The sequence below is a fragment of the Lacerta agilis genome, chromosome Z (genome assembly GCF_009819535.1).
Source record: "Lacerta agilis isolate rLacAgi1 chromosome Z, rLacAgi1.pri, whole genome shotgun sequence".
NCBI classification, from domain to species: domain Eukaryota; kingdom Metazoa; phylum Chordata; class Lepidosauria; order Squamata; family Lacertidae; genus Lacerta; species Lacerta agilis.
Window position 1 is genome coordinate 20,331,537 of NC_046331.1, and position 21,279 is coordinate 20,352,815.

The 21,279-nt window shown below is 42.3% G+C and overlaps 1 protein-coding gene across 2 annotated transcripts in view; it reads left to right on the forward strand.

Annotated features, from left to right (window-relative positions):
- LOC117039839 (CLK4-associating serine/arginine rich protein-like) overlaps positions 1–21,279 on the forward strand; it is a 150,514-nt gene that overhangs the window by 35,410 nt on the left and 93,825 nt on the right. The window contains exon 2 of one of the 2 annotated variants that reach the window (XM_033137096.1): positions 19,907–20,053. The exons of the other annotated variant lie outside the window; for it this stretch is intronic. Within the exon in view, the coding sequence (XP_032992987.1) occupies positions 19,907–19,934 (28 nt within the window). The 3' untranslated portion in view covers positions 19,935–20,053. Of the gene's footprint in view, positions 1–19,906; positions 20,054–21,279 lie in introns of those variants that run through there. 2 annotated transcript variants of the gene reach the window in all.

Here is a 21,279-nt window from a genome sequence, read left to right on the forward strand (position 1 = left end):
GCTTGGGTATCTGGGTGGGGGAATGGAAAAGAGGGCAGATCAAAGGCAAAATTTGGCTTTCCTGCACAAGCTTTTTAATGTAATGGTGCTCTGTCCTGGGTAGTAAGGGACAGTTCAAATGACTCCCCTCCCCAAACAGCTTCCTGCATCATTTTTTTTTATGTGCACTGTTAACATAAGCAGAAATGTGTCAGCAGTAAGGGCCTTCCATATAATTTGGCAAGAAGCAGGTCTGAACCCAATCCAACGACAATACTGCAGTATTGGGGGAGGGGAAAGCTGTGTTCTTGCTTTCCCCCTATTTTTTTTTTAAAGGTCTCCAAAGGATGAAAAACACACACAAAACATGCAACAATAGTCTTGCAAAAGTGTCTTGCAAAAAATATGGGACAGGTGGGTGGGGAGAATTGGTGAGGGTGAGAACTTCTGCTTTATTCATTGCTAGGGGGAATAGCAAATTCTTGGGGCAGCCTGCCCAGTGCATGTGCCAAGGCATCCTTGCCAATGAGAGGAGGCACATGGACCAAAAAGGTGGATCAGAATCCTGGTGCAAGCCTGTTGGTTCAGGCAGGAAAAGTGGGTCAGATGACAGTGGGAAGGTGGAGCCACTGAAGGGGAGAGCCCAGAGCTTGCTGGGCTAGTCAGAGGTGTACTTGTTGTTATTTAATTAGTTGCATTATTTATATGCCAACTTCATAACAGAAGTTCTCTGGATGAGTGACAGGAGGAGAGGGAAGCATGGGTTGTAAGTTGCCTCTGCCACAGAGTGTTCTTTTCAAACACCAGGGAAGGGTCCTAGCTCAGTGACAGAGCATGTACGTTGCCTACAAAAGGGAGAGGAGTGAAGCTTGAGGGACTGTCACGCTCCAACTGCCATAGTGGCATCTCCCTCCCCCCTCCCCCACAATTGCCACCACAGGAGCATCTGAATGACCACCTTGCCCTGAATGGATGGAAGAAGAAGCAGTAACAGCTTTTTCTAAAGAAACAACTTGTCTTTCCCATTCTACTGTAACTTAAAAAAATAAAATAAAATAATTGATGCTTGTTTTTGTAACCTTATGTAAACTGCTTTGTGAGGTCCGCCTGAAAAGCAGTTTATAAATACTGTAAATAACAATAGTTGTAATAGTAATCCCCAGCATCACCAGGTAGGGCTCAAAAAAGGCTCCATTAAGAAACCCTCGAGAGCTTCTGACAGTGAGTGTAGATGCTAGTGGGTTAAGTGGAACCAGTGCCCTGACTCAGGACAAGGCAATTCCCTGCATTCCTATCCCATGTGCCTTCCTCACCCAGCTGTACCTCAGTGCCTACCTGAAGGAAGAATGCAATGGAAAGGAATAACAGAATTGGAAGGGGACCCAACAGTCATCTGGTCCTGCCCACTGCAATGCAGGAATCGCAGCTAAAGAATACCTGACAGATGGACAGCCAACCTCTGTTTCAAAGCATCCAATGAAGGAGAGTCCACCACCACCCAAGGGAGCCTGTCCCACAAGTCCCCTTACCTTAACTGGCGTCATTGCGGGACAGCACCTTCCATCCAACCATAATCTGATGAGGAACTGTGACTCGGAGGGGTTTCCCCGGCTGGCACAACCTCTAAATCAGGGGTAGGCAACCTAACGCCCATGGGCCGGATGCGGCCCAATCGCTTTCTCAATCCGGCCCACGAACGGTCCAGGAATCAGCATGTTTTTACATGAGTAGAATGTGTCCTTTTATTTAAAGGACACCAGTTATTTGCCTGGTGTTTGTACATGAGCAGAATATGTGCTTTTATTTAAAATGCATCTCTGGGTTATTTGTGGGTCATAGGAATTCGTTCAACCCCCCCCCCCCAAAAAATATAGTCCAGCTCACCACATGGTCTGAGGGATGGTGGACCAGAGGGACGGTGGACCGGCCCACGGCTGAAAAAGGTTGCTGACCCCTGCTCTAAATGGTCCTTGTGCAGGCCAGGGAAGTGGATTGCATGCAGCCTGCCCACAAATTGGCCAATTGTGGACAGGCTGCTTGGATGGCTCCACCCTGGGGGTGGGCCAGACTGATCCTGTAGGCTTTCCTCCAGTCTGCCCCTTGGGTATTTAAATTGGACCGGCTTCCACCTCCTTGTGCAGTTCCTCATCCGATCTCCCATCCTCCATCTCTAGCTTTTGGCAGTTATGCTGTGCTTAACCTTGTTATGTACTATTCGTTGGTTGCTGTATTCGGAACTGGGCAGGAATTTGTCCCTCAGACTAATTGGCCCTGTCCTTTCGTTTTGCCGACCTCATGGCAATTGTCACCACTTTGGCAGCTTAGGCATTGGGTAAGATGAAGGGGGGAGGTTGTAGCCTCTGCCTATCCCTCCAGTATTCAGGGCTTTCCTTTTAAGACAAGCTTCCTACTTGATGTGTGTCATAGGAACCCATTACCTGAGGTTGACCCCCAACAGGTGTATATATACACCCCAGCATGCGGGTTGGTGGTTTAATGGATATACCCAGTGCCTAGGCCAAACCCCTACATCTGTAACCAATAAAGTTGTGGCCTTATTTCACCCAAAGTATTGCTGTCCTATCTGCTTATCTGGGAGTCAGGCATGGTGGGAGGGGGCACCTGTGCCACACAACTCTTATAGACAGAAAGTTCTTCCTAATGCATAATCAGAATGTTGTTGTTAACTGTGGGAGAAAGAGGGAAGTGCAGTAGACAGAGGGGACACCCTTTTCAGTAGCAGCTGGAATTTTCAGCCTGGAATTAGCATAGTGGAGCCTGAGTCCAGTTACACTAAAAAAGGAAGTCTGTATGCAGGTGTAGAAGCTGAGGTGGGCCTGTATTGAAAATAACTGAGATGGATTAGTGCCCCCAAGCAGATGCGGAATATGGGAGCTGCTGGCATGCAAGACAGCTGTTGGCTCTGTGTTGGATTTAATTTTATAACGATCAAAGCACACCCTAAATATACAAAAGCAGGATCTGAGGGTGGAATTTCATCCTCATCTCACCCTCTGCTTGGTGTTATAAGGATTTACGGAACATATGGTATGTAAGAATAACTCCCTCTTCATTGAGATCCCAGCAAAATCTCGGTATAACAAGGTAAATTATGTTGGGGGATTGACTTAACTCTTTATTGCCCTAATTTCAGTCACATAATATTAAACAAACACACACAACATACAGTTTGTTCCCCCAATTTCTCTCTAAATTACTAGAGTAAGGTTGAAAGACATATACAGTATAGCCTTTTTATCCAAAGTACATTTTAGGAATATTTTGCGTTACATGTTTTCATAATTAAGTCATGATGCAGTTTTTATTTCATGGAGTTGTCATGCTAATTTTAACATTGCTGATTACCTGAGCTAAATCAAGGGAAACGGCCAGAATTCCATATGACGCATAGCTTTACATAGAGTTGAAATTACACAACTGGCACTCAAAGCTTAAATGTGTCCCCTGCAAGGGACAAATAGATGTTGTATATCAGATAGATTGCAACTTAGCTGGCTGCTGTTTGTCTCCAGAAGGCATATTTTAAGGAAGCCTTGGTGGCTATAATAATGAGTAGCAAGCTGAACTGTATCCCCGGAAAACAGAATGTTTACCAATGTTCTGCAAAGCACGTGAGAGAGTGATATTTGCAGATGCATTACTTTGCCTATTTTCTCATTCCACTTCTACAGTCTCTACATGTACTAGTGGCTTCCAGTAATAAGGTGGAAAGGCCAGTGGGCTAACTGTAAAGCTCTCCTGGCCAGCTGTGTAACCAGCTGTTTGCTCTGGCTGAGAATCTCTGGTGGTCATGGTGCATACTGGAATAGGATGGAAGGCTAGAGGTGAAGAATTCTGCACTTCCTTGCAGGAGATCAAGGCCCTTTGATATTCAATAAAAATTGTCATGTGACTTATAGACAGGACCTGTTGCTTAGCAATGATGTACAGAACTTGAGTTGACTGGCTTTCTCCGAAACATCATAGGAACATAGGTGACTGTCTTACATTGAATCATACCATTGGTCTATCTACCTAGATCAGTATTATTTCTACACTGACTGGTAGCAGCTCTTCAGGGGGCATTCTCTGCCTGGGGATTGAATCTGGAACTTACTTCAGGCAAAGCAGATGCTCTACCACTAAACTTTGGTCCTTTCTCAAAGGATCATGGGATTTTGAGAACCTGGAGGCATTTGGATAAACTGGCCAACCTGAGTGGGTTAAGGCTTTAAAATGAGGGTGGGGGAACTGTGGCCCCCTGCATGTTGCTGGTCCATGCACTTCCATCACCCCTGACATCTGACCATGCCAGTTGGGGCTGATAGGAGTCTAATGTATTTTAATATTTGTTGGAAACTGCCCAGAGTAGCCGGGGGGACCCAGCCAGATGGGCGGGGTACAAATTAATAATAATAATAATAATAATAATAATAATAATAATAATAATGTCTCTTAACACCACCTAGAGGTCTGCAGATGTTCCCCACCCCAGCTTGAAAAGGTTAATCTAGTTTATACTTTTTGTGTTGTTGTTGTTGTTTTAGAAAATAGAATGTTACCGACAAAACATATTAAGTCAGCACGGGTTTATGTTATTTTTAGTACTGAATATTTAAAAGCTTGTGTGTCATGTACATCTATCCTTCTCAATGCAATCTGCTGAGCAGCTACCCATATTACTTGCTCATGTAAATAACATTTCCTCTCTTTCCCTGCTCTCCCTCTCTCCACCCCCACCCCCAAATTTAACCTTGCAGTACGACTGGGAAATAAGTCTCTCTTGTTCTCACTTGCAAAGCTGCGGGACTAAAGGCGATAGTGCATTTATGGAAGCTTTGAAAACCAGCTTGTGCAAGGTACTAGCCAGTAAAAAGAAAAAAGAAAGGCTAGCTTGCTGAAGGAGCAGGGAGGGAAAGAACTAAAAGACAGTCTGTTTAAAAACAAACAGACAAACCTATATTTGCATGAAAATGTAGCAGGTTGCTGGAGAAGGCCAGAGTTCCCGTTTAGCTTCTGTGCTGGGCACAGGAGCAGAGGAATTCCCTCCTCCTTTGTTTCCTAGCCCCTCCCCCCGACTGGTAGGTTTGTGTGTGTGGCTCTATTATGAAAATTATTATTGTTTATTTATAAAAAGTGTATACTTCATCATGATTCATAAAAAAATCAGAGCAGTTTACAACAATTATACATAAAACAACACAATAACAGCCCAGATAGCTCAGTTGGTTACAGTGTGATGCTGCTAACTCTAAGGTTGCAGGTTCGATCCCCGTATTGGGACAGCTGCATATTCTTGCATTGCATGGGGTCCCTTCCAACTCTACAATTCTATGGTTCTATATCAGACAGGTAACAACAACCATATTAGAAACAGTAACCCCCTAAACATTGTGTGGCAATTTATTCTTGCCTGCCTGCATAAGCCTGATGGAATAGAAACAGTTTCAGAAGGTGTTTAAAAGTTGGCATTGGAGGCGCCTGCTGAATCTCTGTTGTCAGAGAGTTCCACAGGACCAATCACACTCAAGGCTCAGGTTCTTCCCAACCTGGGGAATGACCAACAATGACCTCAGTGACTGAGGTGGGATATAAGGGTTCAGGTGGTCCCTGAGGTACCCCGGACCCAATAGGACGAGGGTGGCGCTGTGGTCTAAACCACTGAGCCTCTTGGGCTTGCAGATCAGAAGGTTGGAGTTTCGAATCTCTGTGACAGGGTGAGCTCCCGTTGCTCTGTCCCAGCTCCTGCCAACCTAGCAGTTTGAAAGCATGCCAGTGCAAGTAGATAAATAGGTACCGCCGCGGCAGGAAGGTACCGTAAATGGTGTTTCCATGTGCTCTGGTTTCTGTCACGGTGTCCCGTTGCACCAGAAGCGGTTTAGTCATGCTGGCGACATGACCTGGAAAGCTGTCCATGGACAAATGCCAGCTCCCTCAGCCTGAAAGCGAGATGAGTGCCACAACCCCATAGTTGCCTTTGACTGGACTTAACCTTACCTTTACCTTACTACAACAACCACATACGGTCTCACTGTATTAGTTGTTTTGGGATGCTTTCCCAGTGTTACTGCACTATTGCCACCTGTGCAAATAGTGCGGGGCAACACACACACAACCCTGAACATCTGTGGTATAAAAAGTTACAGGTTTTCTACAAGAAGTTATGGGGTATATACTGACCGGAAACATTTGCATACACAAACAGTATTGAATGAGGGACCATGTATAATGCTACCATGAATGCACAATAAAAAGGACATCTGGAGAGGCCCCTTAGCCTTCATCTAGCTATGATCTCCCAAAAGTCCAGTTTTCCCCCTTTAGCCACAGACTAAAAGTATAAAGTTAAGGACTCTCACAGCTTTAGATAATGGTGAGAGCAACCACAGGCTAGTGTACCTTATTTTATTTTTATTTACATCAATCGTTATGGCACCCATAAAGCAATTATGTTCTCTGGGCAGTGTATGAGCAGACCAAAAAAAAGTTTTTAAAATTGGTTTTAATACAAGTTACAGAAATCGGGTCCTCCCTCAAAGAGGGCACGTGTTGCGTTGCAACCTGGCAACCAAACCCTGTGTTGTGGGTGGGATCATTTGGATAAGCCACAACACCCTATTGGTAGGTCCCTCGATGCTGGGAGCAATCTGACCAATGGGATTAAAGAAAAGGACATTGAGGGACCTATTTAAGCCCATGCACATGTACCTGAGCTTCCTCTTGGGGTTAGTGCATCCAAACCTCTCCCTATATTTAGGGCTTGCGCTTGACCTTGCTATGCCGTCGTCTGTTGTCTGTCGTTGGGACAGGGGCATCGCAGGAATTTCCCCCATTTGGCTGATTGGCTGTTGCCACTTGGGTTTTGCCTGCCACATAGCAAATCGTCACAACTTGTAAGGTTGCGGATAGGCTCTGATTCAGGTGATAGGGGTGGCAGAAGGGTCTCGCCATCCCTATGTGAAAGGTATTCCGGTAAAGGAATCCAGGGACTCAATGGTTTGGTCAACCCTGAGAGGGGTTGTGCCCATGCCCGAGTCCAGGGGACATAAGGGTGGCAGACTGGTGGGGTCCCGCTTTCCGCTGTCCCTGGTGCAGGGAGCTAGTCGAACCAGAGCCTATGCAACCACTCACTCGATTGTAATCAATAAAGTTGTGGCCTAAATTCTGCCAAAAACCAAACCATATATCTGAGTCATGTGTGAATTTATTTCTAGGGGGTGGTTAAAAGGTCTAAACACGCAAGCAGTAACTCACAACTTCTAAAAAGCACTCATATATCTTTTTTGAAACTGAAAGGCCTGGGAAGATAAGGCGGTTTTCATGAAAAGAACACAAGGTAGATGCCAGGTCAGCCTTTCTGGGGAGGGTTTATCCACTGCTGGAAAAAGCCCTTTCCTTAGTAGCCACCTACCTTCCTTACCTTATTTGGCAGGAGGCACCTAGCAAGAAGTTGAGGCTCCAATACTTTGGCCACCTCATGAGAAGACTCCCTGGAAAAGACCCTGATGTTGGGAAAGATGGAGGGCACAAGGAGAAGGGGATGACAGAGGATGAGATGGTTGGACAGTGTTCTCGAAGCGACTGGCATGAGTTTGGCCAAACTGCGGGAGGCAGTGGAGGATAGGGGTGCCTGGCGTGCTCTGGTCCATGGGGTCACGAAGAGTCAGACACGACTGAATGACTGAACAACAACAACAACCTAGCAAGACACAGGTTCATGCACAGACTTGCATGGAGTTGTGAACAGGCTGTTGAATGTAGCAGTTCTGCATATGAAAGCCTTTGCACATACAGGAATTGCAGCCTCTGGCTTTGTGGGGAAAGGCTGTAGCTCACTGGTGGAGCATCTGCTTTGCATGTAGAAGGTCCCGGGTCCTTGGCATCTCCCAGTAGAACCAAGAGTTCCTCCTATCTGAAATTCTAGATTGCTGCTGCCAGTCAATATAGGCAGCACTGAGCTAGATAAACTTAAAGCCTCACACAGTACAAGGCAGCTCACAGAAGCTGAGGAATGGAAGGAAACTAACTGCAATTGAGCAATTGGTTTTTCAGGTCCAAATCCCAGGCCTTCTCTGTTGGTTCCATGGCACAGTTTTAACCAGTTTGAACAGTTGAATATTACTGTGGAATATACTGCAGGATTCCACCACAGCAGCAACGAGCAGTATGTTTAGCTTAGCACCGAAGGCTGCATATGAAATATATCAGGAGCTGTAGGGCAGCAACTCATTTACATATTTTATTCATATGCAATTTGTATAAAATTTGCATCAATGTAGCCGATGCTTGGACCTTGGCTGAAATAAACATTCTGCAAGGCCAAAGATGATGTTTTTTGTGATCTGAAGTGGCAGGCGAACATCCTCAGGTGACGTGGCAAAATGGATCACTAAACAGTTTAGATTGTTCCCCACTGTAGATGCAGGGAGCATCTTCTTCCAGCTGTAGTTTCTTCACACAAAATTTGCCAGATTTGCAAAGGATAGGTGGTAAAGCTCATGAATGCAGAAGCCCACAAGTTAGTTCCTAGGAGGAAGTTGTGCAGCGGGATTGTGCTTAGAACTAGTTCCTGTGCTCACTCAACAGCTACTCAGAGGTAATATGTTATTTTAATGCATGCCTTTTAAACATGAATAGTCATTAATTAGACAAATTTCATTAAGAATAACTCTTAACATTATGCCCCTCATGAATCCTGCCCTGCTTTTACTCCAGTGGTAGATGTTGGACTTTTTGTAAAACGCAAACATCTGAACTAAGCAGACCTCTGTTGCAAGTTACCTGTAATTCAACTAAGGAGGATTTTAGGATATGAAATACCTCTAGATCCAGTGCTTTCTTATTGAATTACTGGTATATGAAAGGTCTGATGAAGGAAGAACATAAAGAACAGATTTTTCTATAAGCTGGCAGCAGCCAGAATTTTATACGGAAGGAAATGGTGATTGATAACAGTACCATTTATTGAGAAAGTGTGTGAGTTTTGAGAAAGTGTGGGAGTTTGCCGTAGTGACCAAAATATTACGTCAGACTAAAAGAACAAAGGCAAAACCAGGATGATTTTATGGCTAATTGAATTAAATTTATTGAATACTAGAAGAAACACTGATTCCCACCAAATGTACATTATGGGTTTACAATTTTCCCTTAGGGCTTATCCACCTTTTGCCCCACTCTTTCCAGGCACAGGCCTATACTTTAAAGCTCAGTCAAGCTGGGTTACCTGGTTCTCCCCCTCAAGACAGTTTGAACCTATTACTACTGATCCTGGCTTGACTGTACTGGCTGCCAATTAGCCAATTAGCTTCTGAGCTCAGTTCAATGTTTTGACTTACAAAACCTTAAATGGCTTGGATCACAATACCTCAAGGACCGCCTCTCTCCATATGAACCTGCTCAAACCCTGAGATCATCCTCTGAGGCCCTTCTTCCTGTGCCTCTTCCACAAGATGTCCAGAGGGTGACAGCATGAGAATGGGCCTTCTCTGCAGTGGCTCCCCGTTTGTGAAATGTTCTCCCCCGAGAGGTTCATTTGGCGCCTTCATTATAGACCTTAAGGCGCCAGGTGAAAATGGTCCCCTTTGACCAGGCCTTTGGCTGATTAATATTCTATGGCTTTTAAATGTATTTGTGGGAGGGAGGGTTATTGTCAGCGTTATTTTTCTAGAAGAGGTGCCAGAACACCTCCCTCATTCTCTTAGAATGGCAATGGCACCTACCTGAGAGGTGCTGGAACTGAGTTCCACTGAGTTCCGGCAAAAAAGCCCTGGCTGTTGTTTTATTTTTGTTTTAACTATTTGTGTTATATACTGTATCTTTATCTTGTGAACTGCCCTGTGGTGTACATATATTTAATAAATAAGTAAAATAAAAAAAAATGAGTATGGAGCTTTAACTGGCTTATCTCACTGCAATTTCCTCATTTAGCAAGAGGGAGAGAGTGTGATACTCAGGCAGGATGAAGCAGAGTAACCTTTGCCAACCTGATGTCCTCCATATGCTTTGGACTATAATTTCCACCTGGCTTGGGCTGATGAAAATTGTAATTGAAAACACAGGGAGGGTACCAAGTTTGTTATGGATGGTGTAAAGGTGTGTTCAAGACCTGCTACGATCTGAGTTCCTGACAGATGCTTTGCATTGTATGTATTATTGTTGTTGCTGTCATCATCAGCATCTTTTAAAAATAAATAAATAAATCTTTAAAAAAATTATTTGGCAAATACATTAGAGATATTTAATCATCACTAGTTGTCAGGACATCTGCTTTGCATCTTCTGAAAAAAAGATGGTGTATGCCGGGTTTCCTTTTTTTAGCACCATACATTGGCTTTGGCCCAATCCTGACTCATGTTAGCACTAACTTTTTTGCCCCTGTAAACATATTCTGTGCTTTTTTGTGTGCATTCCTCACCTCATAAGGGCACATGATATTTTCTGATCTTTCTACACTACTCTTGATTGTGTTTTCAGCTGCATTCAGTTATAATGTGAGGATTGCTGCTTAGGGATGCAGTGCCTTGGAAGGAATTCACTCTGCCATCTGGTGAATGTAAATGATTATGCCCAAATGCCTCACTCTTTTCTCTCCCCCCCCCCCTTTTGTGAATCTGGGTCCTTGCGCTGTCTTCGGCATTCAAGTGATAAACTCAGACTCCCTTAATTTTCGCTGACAGCTAATATGGTGGTTAACTTTTTCAAGTTTGACATTATCGATAATAAATCGAGTCTTTTGGTTGGTGTTCTTTGTGTAGTGATTTAAGCTTTGAAAAAAACCATCGTCATAACAAAGGCTAAAAATACAGTCCTCAGATGATATTCAATGGAAGTCCTAGAACATCACGCAAATCAGTGGTAATGACTGTGAAATTCAGATTATTTTTCAGAACTGGTGCTATAAGCTTCCTTATGTTGATTATGTGTAGTTTATGCAGCTAATGCAAAGAAACATACGCATCATTTTCAGTCTGCTGATAGAACCTGCTGTTCTTGATGTTGCATGCTGAGCTTAATGCCCCCGTGGTGGTTCCATTTCAATCCCCCCCATCCTTTTGGGGTAGAAACTTTGAGGTTACTAAGGGACATGGGAGATCCATGATAGAGGCGAGCATAGTATCAACCTTTCTCCAGCCCATATTACACTTGTTGGACAGTATTTCGAGAGTTCAGTGGTACCTTTTTATTGCCAGTGTTACCATTTGTAGAGGCTAGCGCTATTCTTCTCCAGGGGGTATGCAGGTTCTAGATTCTGAAATCACTCATTGCATATCTGAGAGCAAAAGACTTTCAACACATTCTTCTGGTTTCTAATCTGCAGTAAACTCAGATAATGGCTTGTCAAAACTTTGCTGATCTACCATAACGACTTGATCCCAAATAGAAATACTTAGCCATGTGAAGTGGCAGGTAGGAGAGATGGAATCATCACCGCAGGGCTTGTGCAACTGGCGTCTGTCACTCTATGTCTTCCCAATGTATTTTGTGTGTGGTGGTCCTTGCCTGCCATGGCTTGTCCTCTGAAATTGCAGGGATGCTGATGGATCTTGGTGCAGAGTGCATGCCAGGTGTCATTTGCTTCAGGTTACAGTTTGTCAGTTTGTATTGGAGTGCTGCTAAGCCATGCAATAGCTGCAGACCCTTAACGGTGGTTTACGTTCCTGGAAATATTGTTAATTAATTTTTTATGGAGGAGCTGAGGCACACCAGCAGTGATCTCCTTTCGAGCAGAAAAGTAGCAGGCAGTTCCCAAAGAGACCTCATCCGCTCAAATCTCTTATGAAAATCAGTTAGGATTATGAATATGCGATGACTTCTTTTAAAAAGAAAATGCTGTGATGGAGAAATTGTTTGTACCTTACTACTGTAAAAGGTGTGTGTGTGTGTGTGTGTGTGTGTACATGTCTTCTTTACCTTCCTGTCATGTCTGTTCTCATTTTCTCACCCATAAACTGTTGTCATCTCAATCACTACCAAGGATATATATGGGTGAAAGTGTGTTGATTCAGGTTCTGGGGGAGAGGAGTTGGTGGCACAGGGAGGAGGTCAACTGTCTGTTAATTTCCACTGCTGTTGACTTTCTTAACTCCGTATGTTATTTTAGAGAATGGCTTTGCCATTATTTTCTTTATAGATTTTGATGTGTTTTTTATATTGCTTTGTTATTTTAACTAGAATGCCATTTAATGTAGTGGTTATTGTCAAGTTGCTCTGAGTGTAAACTTTTTTGTGGGGGGGGGGAAGAGGGGCATAACACTACATTTTTATTTTACTTATTTCTTACATTTATATACCTGCTTTTCCTCCAATGAGCTCAAGGTGGCATACATGGTTCTCTCCATTTTTTCCATCACAAGAAACCAGTGAGGTTGATTAGGCTAAGAGGCAGTCACTGGTCAGCAATAATATCCAGTGAGCTTCATGACTGAGTGGGGATTCAAACTCAGGGCTCCCAGGTCCAGTCCAACACTCTAACCACTACACCATACTGGCTCTCAATATTAAAACCAATTTAGGCGCACAAGTAGAGCTCAGCAAAGGGATGCTCCTGGGCCAGCCCTTCCTGTCCCCTGAAAGGTATTGCTTGTTCCCTTCCATTTGCCAGCCTAGAAGCACACAAAGGGTGTGAGGAGAGGCACCTGTGGCAGTAGAAGTTACTGCTCAACCACTTCAGGGGTCCTATCCCACCATCCGCCATGTCTTGCCTCAAACTCACTCTCCAAGATCACTGACTGCTGACCACATTGTAGAAATATTAGTACCTCTGATGTGTTACGTTCAACATGCCTTCTTTGAATGCCTATGGCATCTTTGGTATCCTTTAAATATTTTAAGAAGCATATGGATATTACACATGTTGAAAATCAATACAGTGTAGAAAGTATACCATTGAATAACCCCAGTAGGAAAAGTGTGTTATGTGTAGCCATTATCCTAACCACTCTGTCCCACAACCATGTTTATCTTTTTGGGGTTTTTTTCTTGAATTTCCTGGATGCTGCAATGTAGAATGCAGGTGCCCACTGATTTGCCAGCAAATTAATCATGCCTTGGGAAAGGGTCTGTCTCACCTGTCATTGCACTTTGACCATGGGAACTGCCACTTCCAAGGAAAGTGTAGGCTGATTCCTTGTGCAAACTCATCTGTGCCTTTTCAATGAGTTTTTGTGGTGCATCAGGGAGCTGAACGATGATCTTCCAATTCAAAAGAATTGAAGAGCTTACTGATTATCTCTGTAATGCTCAATGAAGGAACAGAGTTGTGTATTAAGAGACATTAAACCTTCTACTCCTTTTATGGTGCACATGTTTGATAGCTCTGTTGGTTTACACATACAATATAATTTTCCCAGCATGACAATTTTGCTAGAGAATAAATGAATTCACCAATCAAAAAACATTGACAGTTTTATTGTTTTTGTTTTTATTTTGCTGTTGAAGACTTTATTTCCCCCCTTTGTCGCTGTTGTAATATTTGGCAGCTTGCATTTTATCCATGGGGATTCATCTGTATAAGATGCATTTTGCAAAATTAGGTTTTGATCTGTAATAATGTAAAACACCAAAAACAAACAATACCTGGGTTAAAATAATTGTGAAACAATGGTTTTGCTGCTGGTGTTCAAATTATGCTTCTGTATTTCTCATCATGTTGCAGTTGCGTCTTTCATTGTGCTGTGGTACTTGCTTGTCTCACCTTACCCTTAGTGATAATGATATTGATGTAATGATATTGTCCCATCCTGCCTCTATGGAGCAAAGGACATGTTAGTCTGAGAGTGTGACTAGCCCAGGTAAAACCAGTAAGTTTTGTGACTAAGCAGGATCTTTAACCTGAATATTCTTGATCAGTGTCTAGCACAAGGACTATCACAGCACACTCACTCTTTGTGTATGAGTTCTTTGCTCTTTGTATGTATGATTCTAACCTTCAATATCTATGCATTTATCTATGCTCCAGTAAACACCCTTAGCTTTATATACTGCTGTGTACAGACATTCTTTACTAGTGGTGATAGAACAGAAATGTAGCAATTAATCTAAGGGGTCAGAAAGCTAACTTTCACACCCCTTATAGGCCAGGTAAGTGCTCTGCAGAAGATGACCAGTGGTCAGGGAAGATGAGAGTTGTAGTTGAGCAACATCTGGAGTGTAACACATTGACTATCTCTGGCCCAAACTAAGTCATTACTTTTTTCCAGACTTGGTTCTTTCACCCCATGCTGCAAAATTGGAAAGATATTGGCCAAAATAATATATAAATGATCATAATTTACCTAAAAATGTATGAAGTACAGTGGTACCTCTGGTTACGTACTTAATTCGTTCCGGAGGTCTGTTCTTAACCTGAAACTGTTCTTAACCTGAAGCACCACTTTAGCTAATGGGGCCTCCCGCTGCCACTGCGCTGCCAGAGCACAATTTCTGTTCTTATCCTGAAGCAAAGTTCTTAACCTGAAGCGCTATTTCTGGGTTAGCGGAGTATGTAACCTGAAGCGTATGTAACCTGAAGCGTATGTAACCTGAGGTACCACTGTAACGAGTCTTTGTTATCAGCTGCTTCAATAACTCTCTGAGTCAAACTTCTTCCAATTCCCTCCATATATTGTTGACTATAGCTCCCATAAACCTCAATCAGCATGGCCAATGGTCAAGGATGATGGTAGTTATAATCTAAAACATTTTGAAGTCATCAGGCTCTTTTCTTGTCTAGGGGTTCAATTCCTTCTTTGCATTGTTTATTCTGTTATCACCAGGTTGGGCACTGCTTTCCTTTTGGGTTCTGCCTTCTGTCTGTCACCCAAAATCATTTCTCCTTCTCCATGCCTACTAGGAACCTATTACTTGCTTGTTCTTACTCTTGCTTCAGACATAGCCAAAGAAAATTCATTGGGAAACATTTTTTTTGTTCCATTGACACCTGCAGTTGTTCTTACCTAATTTCAACATGCTGATTTCATATCTGAAGTTGGTTTTGTTCTATAAGCTCTAGGTTTTTTTTTTTTGCAATTCAGGTTTTTCACTTTTCACCGTAATCTTTGTTTTTCACAATGCAAGAATTCAATATTTTATTAAATACCGGTACATAGCCAAAGTAGTACAACATGAGTATAAATGTAAGTGACTTATATAGCATTGAACATGAGATGTATAGCATTGAAAATGACATGTATATCTATGTACAGTTAGAGGTATGCAAAAAAATGTATTCCCTCGGGATACACAGTACAGTATCTACAAGCTGTTGTTATAGATTTTTGTTACATGCCTGATGTAGAGTGAGCAAGTGCCCATCAGCGTTAATACTAACACCAGCAGATTTTTGCACATGTAATAAGCAATCTGCTAATTATATGGAAGTATGCAGTTTGAAAACACGCCAAAGTGCAAGTAGATATATAGGTACTGCTCCGGTGGGAAGGTAAACAGCGTTTCCGTGCACTGTTCTGGTTCACCAGAAGCAGCTTAGTCATGTTGGCCACATGACCCGGAAGCTGTCTGCAGACAAATGCCAGCTCCCTCGGCCTATAGAGCGAGATGAGCGCCGCAGCCCCAGAGTCGTCCATGACTGGACCTAATGGTCAGGGGGTACCTTTACCTTTATGCTAAAAATATTTCTACTTGCTAGCTCATGAGATGAAGCCTATGGTTTTGGACAAGTCCCCTCTTTCTTGCTTTAAAACTATCCAATATAGCTGGGTATTTGTATAAAACTACAATTCACTGCACATGTGCAGGTCCTATTTGTATCAGTATTGGTATTTCAGCCAAGCATGTAATAATAATAATAATAATAATATTCTAACAGCACCTGAGAGTTCTGGATGATAAGCTATTTAGACCTTTTTCTAATGTGGGTAGGAGGCAGGAGGCTAATTGTTCAGTGGTACAATTTGACTATCTTCCTTTGCCTTGTTGACAATTATAAAAAGAGCACATGGAAGAAGTGTATTGAAGTAAATTTTCAGTAACATGAAAGACTATGAGTTTAAGAAAAGAAGGCTTTGAACTCGTAAATTTTCCTGCAATGCAGTTTTATTTTTTCACTGCAGATTTTAATTGCTCCCATGGACTCTAATGGGAATTGTGTGGCTAAATCCTTCTCCTCCTCTCCCCTGCAAGGTATTTTGATGAGCATATTGGGCTCATATGAAGGCAGAACACATAGATTTAGAAATGTGGGGAGGGGAGAGAAAGCAAATGCAAATTACAGCGAATGCTGAATTGTTTCTTTTTTTTGCGGGGAGGGGCATCTTGCAGTGTTTTTCTGAAAACACTTCCATTAAATCAGCTTCTATTTGTTAACTACCGTAAATTGTTTAGAGCATACATGCTCTGCGGTCATGCATGCAGTAAATGCATTTGTTTTATAAGGAGCCAAGCATGGCACTTAAATACTGTACTTGGAAGAAAACAGAGTTGTGTGTTGCTTTTTCTGAATGGTTATTTTGCCCTAAGAATGGCTGTGGTTAGAAATGTTTTGGTGGGAGGAAAGAATGGAAGTTTAAGTGTCTAGGGAAGCAGTTCTCTGCAGTTCTTATACATAGATGATGTGTCAAAGCATTGTCCTTTAAATATCTGCTCACTGGCTTTGGAACAATGATTTTAGTTTCTTTCAGTGGTAGCAAATAGCAAGCATTCTCTTTGGTTATGCAAAACAATATGTTTGCGTGTAGAGGTCCTCAAGCCCACCCCCAAGTAATTCACACCGGACACAGAAATTTTGTTAAGGTTAATGGCATAAAAATTTGGCCACAACTGTTTTATTAAATTACAACATGTGAGTGGTTGCTTAGGCATTGGTTTGACTATAAGTCCCATCTAGGGGACAGGCTGACTTCCAACCACTTGGTGGAAGACAGCAAAAGGGAAAACACTTTGAGGAGAGGATTTGGGGACGGGGCGACCAAGACCCCCCCTCTCCCTTAATGTTCCCAGGGGCCCTTGCGTGGCCCTAACCCATGACCAAGGGACGGACAAGCATGGAGAGCCCCTGGATTCCTTTAACGGAATTCCCTGCGCAGCAGCAGCATTGGAGGGGCAGGCACGGCCAACCACTTCCCCTCCCCCAATCAAATTAAATAACCAATGCCTAACCGCCAACCTTACAGTTGTGACTAATTGCTACGTAGTAGGCGAAAACCCAATGGCCAAAGCCAATCTGCCAATTGGGAAAATTCCTACTAGGCCCCTGTCAAAGCAGACGACCCCATGACAGGCAATAGCAAGGTCAAAGCACACACCTATACCGAGGGAGGGACGGGTGGGAGATCCGATGCACGCAGCAAAGAGGGGCAGTTGCTAAGAACGCCCAGTATATATAACCCCTGACCTGTCTATCAAACTTTGCAACATGCTATTCTCCCCAACAACTGCAACGGCCCCTATCAGTATCCTAGCTATCTAATTAGATCCCGCCCCAAAACTCTAGCAGGGTGTCTTGCTAGGTCCCAACCGCAACACGTGCTCTCTAGGAAGGAGAACACGCTTTGTCAAAGCTTCCGTATGGCTTTCTCACTGGAGATGCTTGTATAAATGGAACTTGATCCTTTCCTGAGCACACACCTCCAAGCATGATGGGATGAGGCTGAAGAAAAACAGTTTAGGAACTAGATAAGGAGAAAAATAAGTCTAAATTTTGAAGCTGGCTAGCTGGAAAGGAGCCTTGGGTGGGAGAATATTCCAACTGTGTACTTCTAGTGTGAATGAACTAATTCTGTTTTAAAGACCGGTGTTGTCATTTCCCCAGGCTCAGTATTTATTTTTGTAAATAGTTATTACGAAAAGACCACGAGCTGCCACAATTGTCATCAACACAACTGTGTTAAAAGGGGTATGGACACTGTGGAAGAGTAAAATGGAAAGGAAAGTGGACATTATAAGGTGGGCAAAAAGGGTATTACTATATTTATGTGGTGGATTTGCCCTGAGTAGTAACATTTTGGCCCAATTTAAAATATTTTAAATTGGAATAACAACTATCCCTTTAGATACAGGTGTTATTTGCTTTAGCCCAAATTTTATGTGTTAGACTTTAGAAGGGAAGTCGTAAACAAAATCATTTCAAGCTGATTAGGAAGTTATGGGAGCAACTAGCAATTATCAAATCAATGGTGATGATGAAAAATCAAGAGCATTATAAAGAAGTTTAAAGTAGTTGAAACCCATTGGCCCATATATATTTAGAGGGAACTCAGAATTTCAGAAATGGGAATTGATTACATGCTTCTTACAGAATATAGGTTTGCATGACTAGGTAACGTTTTCTTCTTTTGTTTTTGTATAATGTAGCAAAAGATCAAACATTGTTATAACTTTGTATTTTTTATGTGTCTGATTAAATGATGATGGTGGTGATGGAAATAATGACAACATCATGAGTCTCCTGTACAGTTTACAAATTTATTTGGAGAATGAAATGCAATAAAACAATTGTTGCTCTTAGATTTTGCATAGCATGTTTATCTTCTTCTTCTTTGGCGATCATTCGTAGCTGAGTAAGATTGTCTTCCATAGACACAGTTTTAACAATGAGTCCGTAAGTGACTGTGGAGGCCAATTCTGGACCCACACTTCCTTCCACAGTGGGAACATTGGTTTCCAGGTGGGAGTTGATCATGGTGTGGATTTTCCAAGCGTGCTTTCCTCTTAGCATGTTTCTCCCTTATGTCCTGAGTTCGAGTGTCTTCAAAGCCCATGACACCTTTGGTAAAGGGTGTTCTCCAACTGGAGTGCTCGCAGGCCAGTGTTTCCCAGTTGTCAGTGTTTATACTACATTTTTTTATATTTGCCTTGAGACTGTATTTAAACCTCTTTTGTTGACCACCAGCATTACACTTTCCATTTTTAATTTCGGAATAGAGCAGTTGCTTTGGAAGACGATAATCGGGCATCTGCACAACATGACCAGCCCAACGAAGTTGATGTTGAAGAATTATTGCTTCAACACTGGTGATCTTTGCTTCTTCCAGTACACTGATATTAGTTCGCCTGTCTTCCCAAGTGATGTGTAAAATTTTTTGGAGACACCGTTGATGGAATATTTCAAGGAGTTGGAGATGGCTTTTATAAGTGGTCCATGTTTCACAAGCATATAGTAAGATTGGTAGTACAATAGCTTTGTAAGCAAGCATTTTTGTTTCCCTGCAAATGTCCCAGTCCTCAAACACTCTGCACTTCAATCGGGAGAAAGCCACACTCGCAGAGCTCAGGTGATGCTGGATTTCAGCATCAATGTTGGCCCTTGTGGAAAGATAACTGCCTAGGTAGGAGAAGTGATCAACATTTTCCAACGTTACACCATTGAGTTGAATTTGTTGTGCTACAGAGGGGTTATTTTGTACTTGTTCGTGCAGCACTTTGGTTTTTTTGGATGTTGAGTGATAGGCCAAGCTTTTCGTAAGCTCTTTCTGAGTTTTTATTTAGTTAGCTGCACATTTGCACTGCCTCAGAAAATAAAATGTAAAAACAAAATCCAGTTAAATAAAGGGAAAAGGAACAAGGGTGTGGCTGGAGATTGGTTTGTGCTACATAAACCTTTGAGGAACCATCTGTGTGGTGAGGGGGTGGGATTCTGGATTTGTTTTGTTTTTGTTCTTGTTTTTATTATGTATTTTGTGTTTTTATGCTGTGAACTGCCCTGAGATCTTCAGACGAAGTGCGGTATACAAATTTAATGAATAAATAAGCAAACCTAATCAAGTGCCATTGGCACTGGTAATAGGGTTTGGCAGCTAAAATGTAGTTTTAAGTTTTAAGTAGGATTTTCTTGGCTCGACCTTCTAATGCACATTTATAGTATGAGGGTGTTAATTGACTTCAGTGGGACTAAACCAAATCCTCTCTTGATTGATTCTGGGACTTGGGCTGTGTTATCATAGGGTAAGTGCCTCTTTTATGAACAAGCTGTTATGCTGATTTCCTCATTTAGATTCTCCAGAAAAGAAAGAGAAACCTGAATCTGATGTTGTGATGTGAAAGCAAGGAGAAAAAAATTAATGGAGTGAAAATGAACAACTCTGATGTAGTCTTTCATACTTCATAAAGAAAGCAGTAAAGGTCAAGTCCATTCTTCGTGTGCTTTTTGTTTAATATTTCCAGGGGCTTTTCCATCAAGGTATTAATTAAATGTGAGGCAAAGACACTCAGTCTCTCACTTACACTTGTGTGACTTATTTCTCTCTCTCTTCTCTCCCCCACCTGCTTGCCATCAAATCCACAAACTTTCTCTTTTGTTTTAAATCATACTTCTAAGAAAGCCATTTCACATGCATATGTATGCATATGTATTAGGGGTGTGCATCTGCTTCAGCTAAAATTCAAAAACCAAACTGAGTCACTTTGGAGGTTATTTGATCACCTCTGTAATGAAGGAGGTCTTCCTCAAAGTGGTTTAAAGCGAAGTGGGCTGGTCCCAAACCTTCAGACCTCTTTTGGAGGGTATCAGGAGAACTGATAAAGGCCCAGTATGCTCCTTCAGCTGTTTACAGGGACTACTCCAAAGACGGCAGCAGCACTTGGGCAGCTGACGTGATACACACACAATTTCATAGCCATACATGCTGGCATGGACTTGGTGGGAGTTGGGCTTTGTTTCAGAATCAGGCCATGTTTGATCCTCCTCTTCCTCCTCCTCCTCCTCCACCATCACCACTAGGCAGGCCAATGGACACATTGATGCCTCCTTGGTTTGCATAGAGAAAGGGGGGGGGAAGCATGCAGTCCCAAAGATTATTTATTTATTCAAAAGATTTATATTCCACTTTTTACCATGTAGTTCTCAAAGTGGTGCCCAGTAATAAAGTACACTGTATACAAAATGTAAAACATAAACTAAACCTCCAAAACTTAAAACCTTATAAATTTAAAATTGCAAAACATGTAAAATGTCTGAAAGGCATCCAAGGTGCAAAAACCTCCTGATTTTTTTTTTTTTGACCAGAAATCCTATCCAGCCACCAACAAGCACCTTGTTGTCTGAATGGTCCTTGGGGAAGTGCCGCCACCATCACCAGTTAGCCTGTCATTTCTATATAACATTGAAGGGAAACATGAAACCAGGTTTTCTAAATTGAGGTTCTACTTCAGTTATGGGGCAAATCACTGTCCAAAGCAAGTTTTGAACCAAACCTTGTTTTTAAGTGCACATTCTTAGTATTTATATATGTTTAACCAATGGACCAGCTTCCTCATATCTATTTCAAACTTAATAAAATTAATAAAATAATTAAAAGTTCTGTGCTACTGTGGCTTGATTTCTGCAGCAAGAAATCTGATGCCTGCTACTATTATTTTTTAATTGCT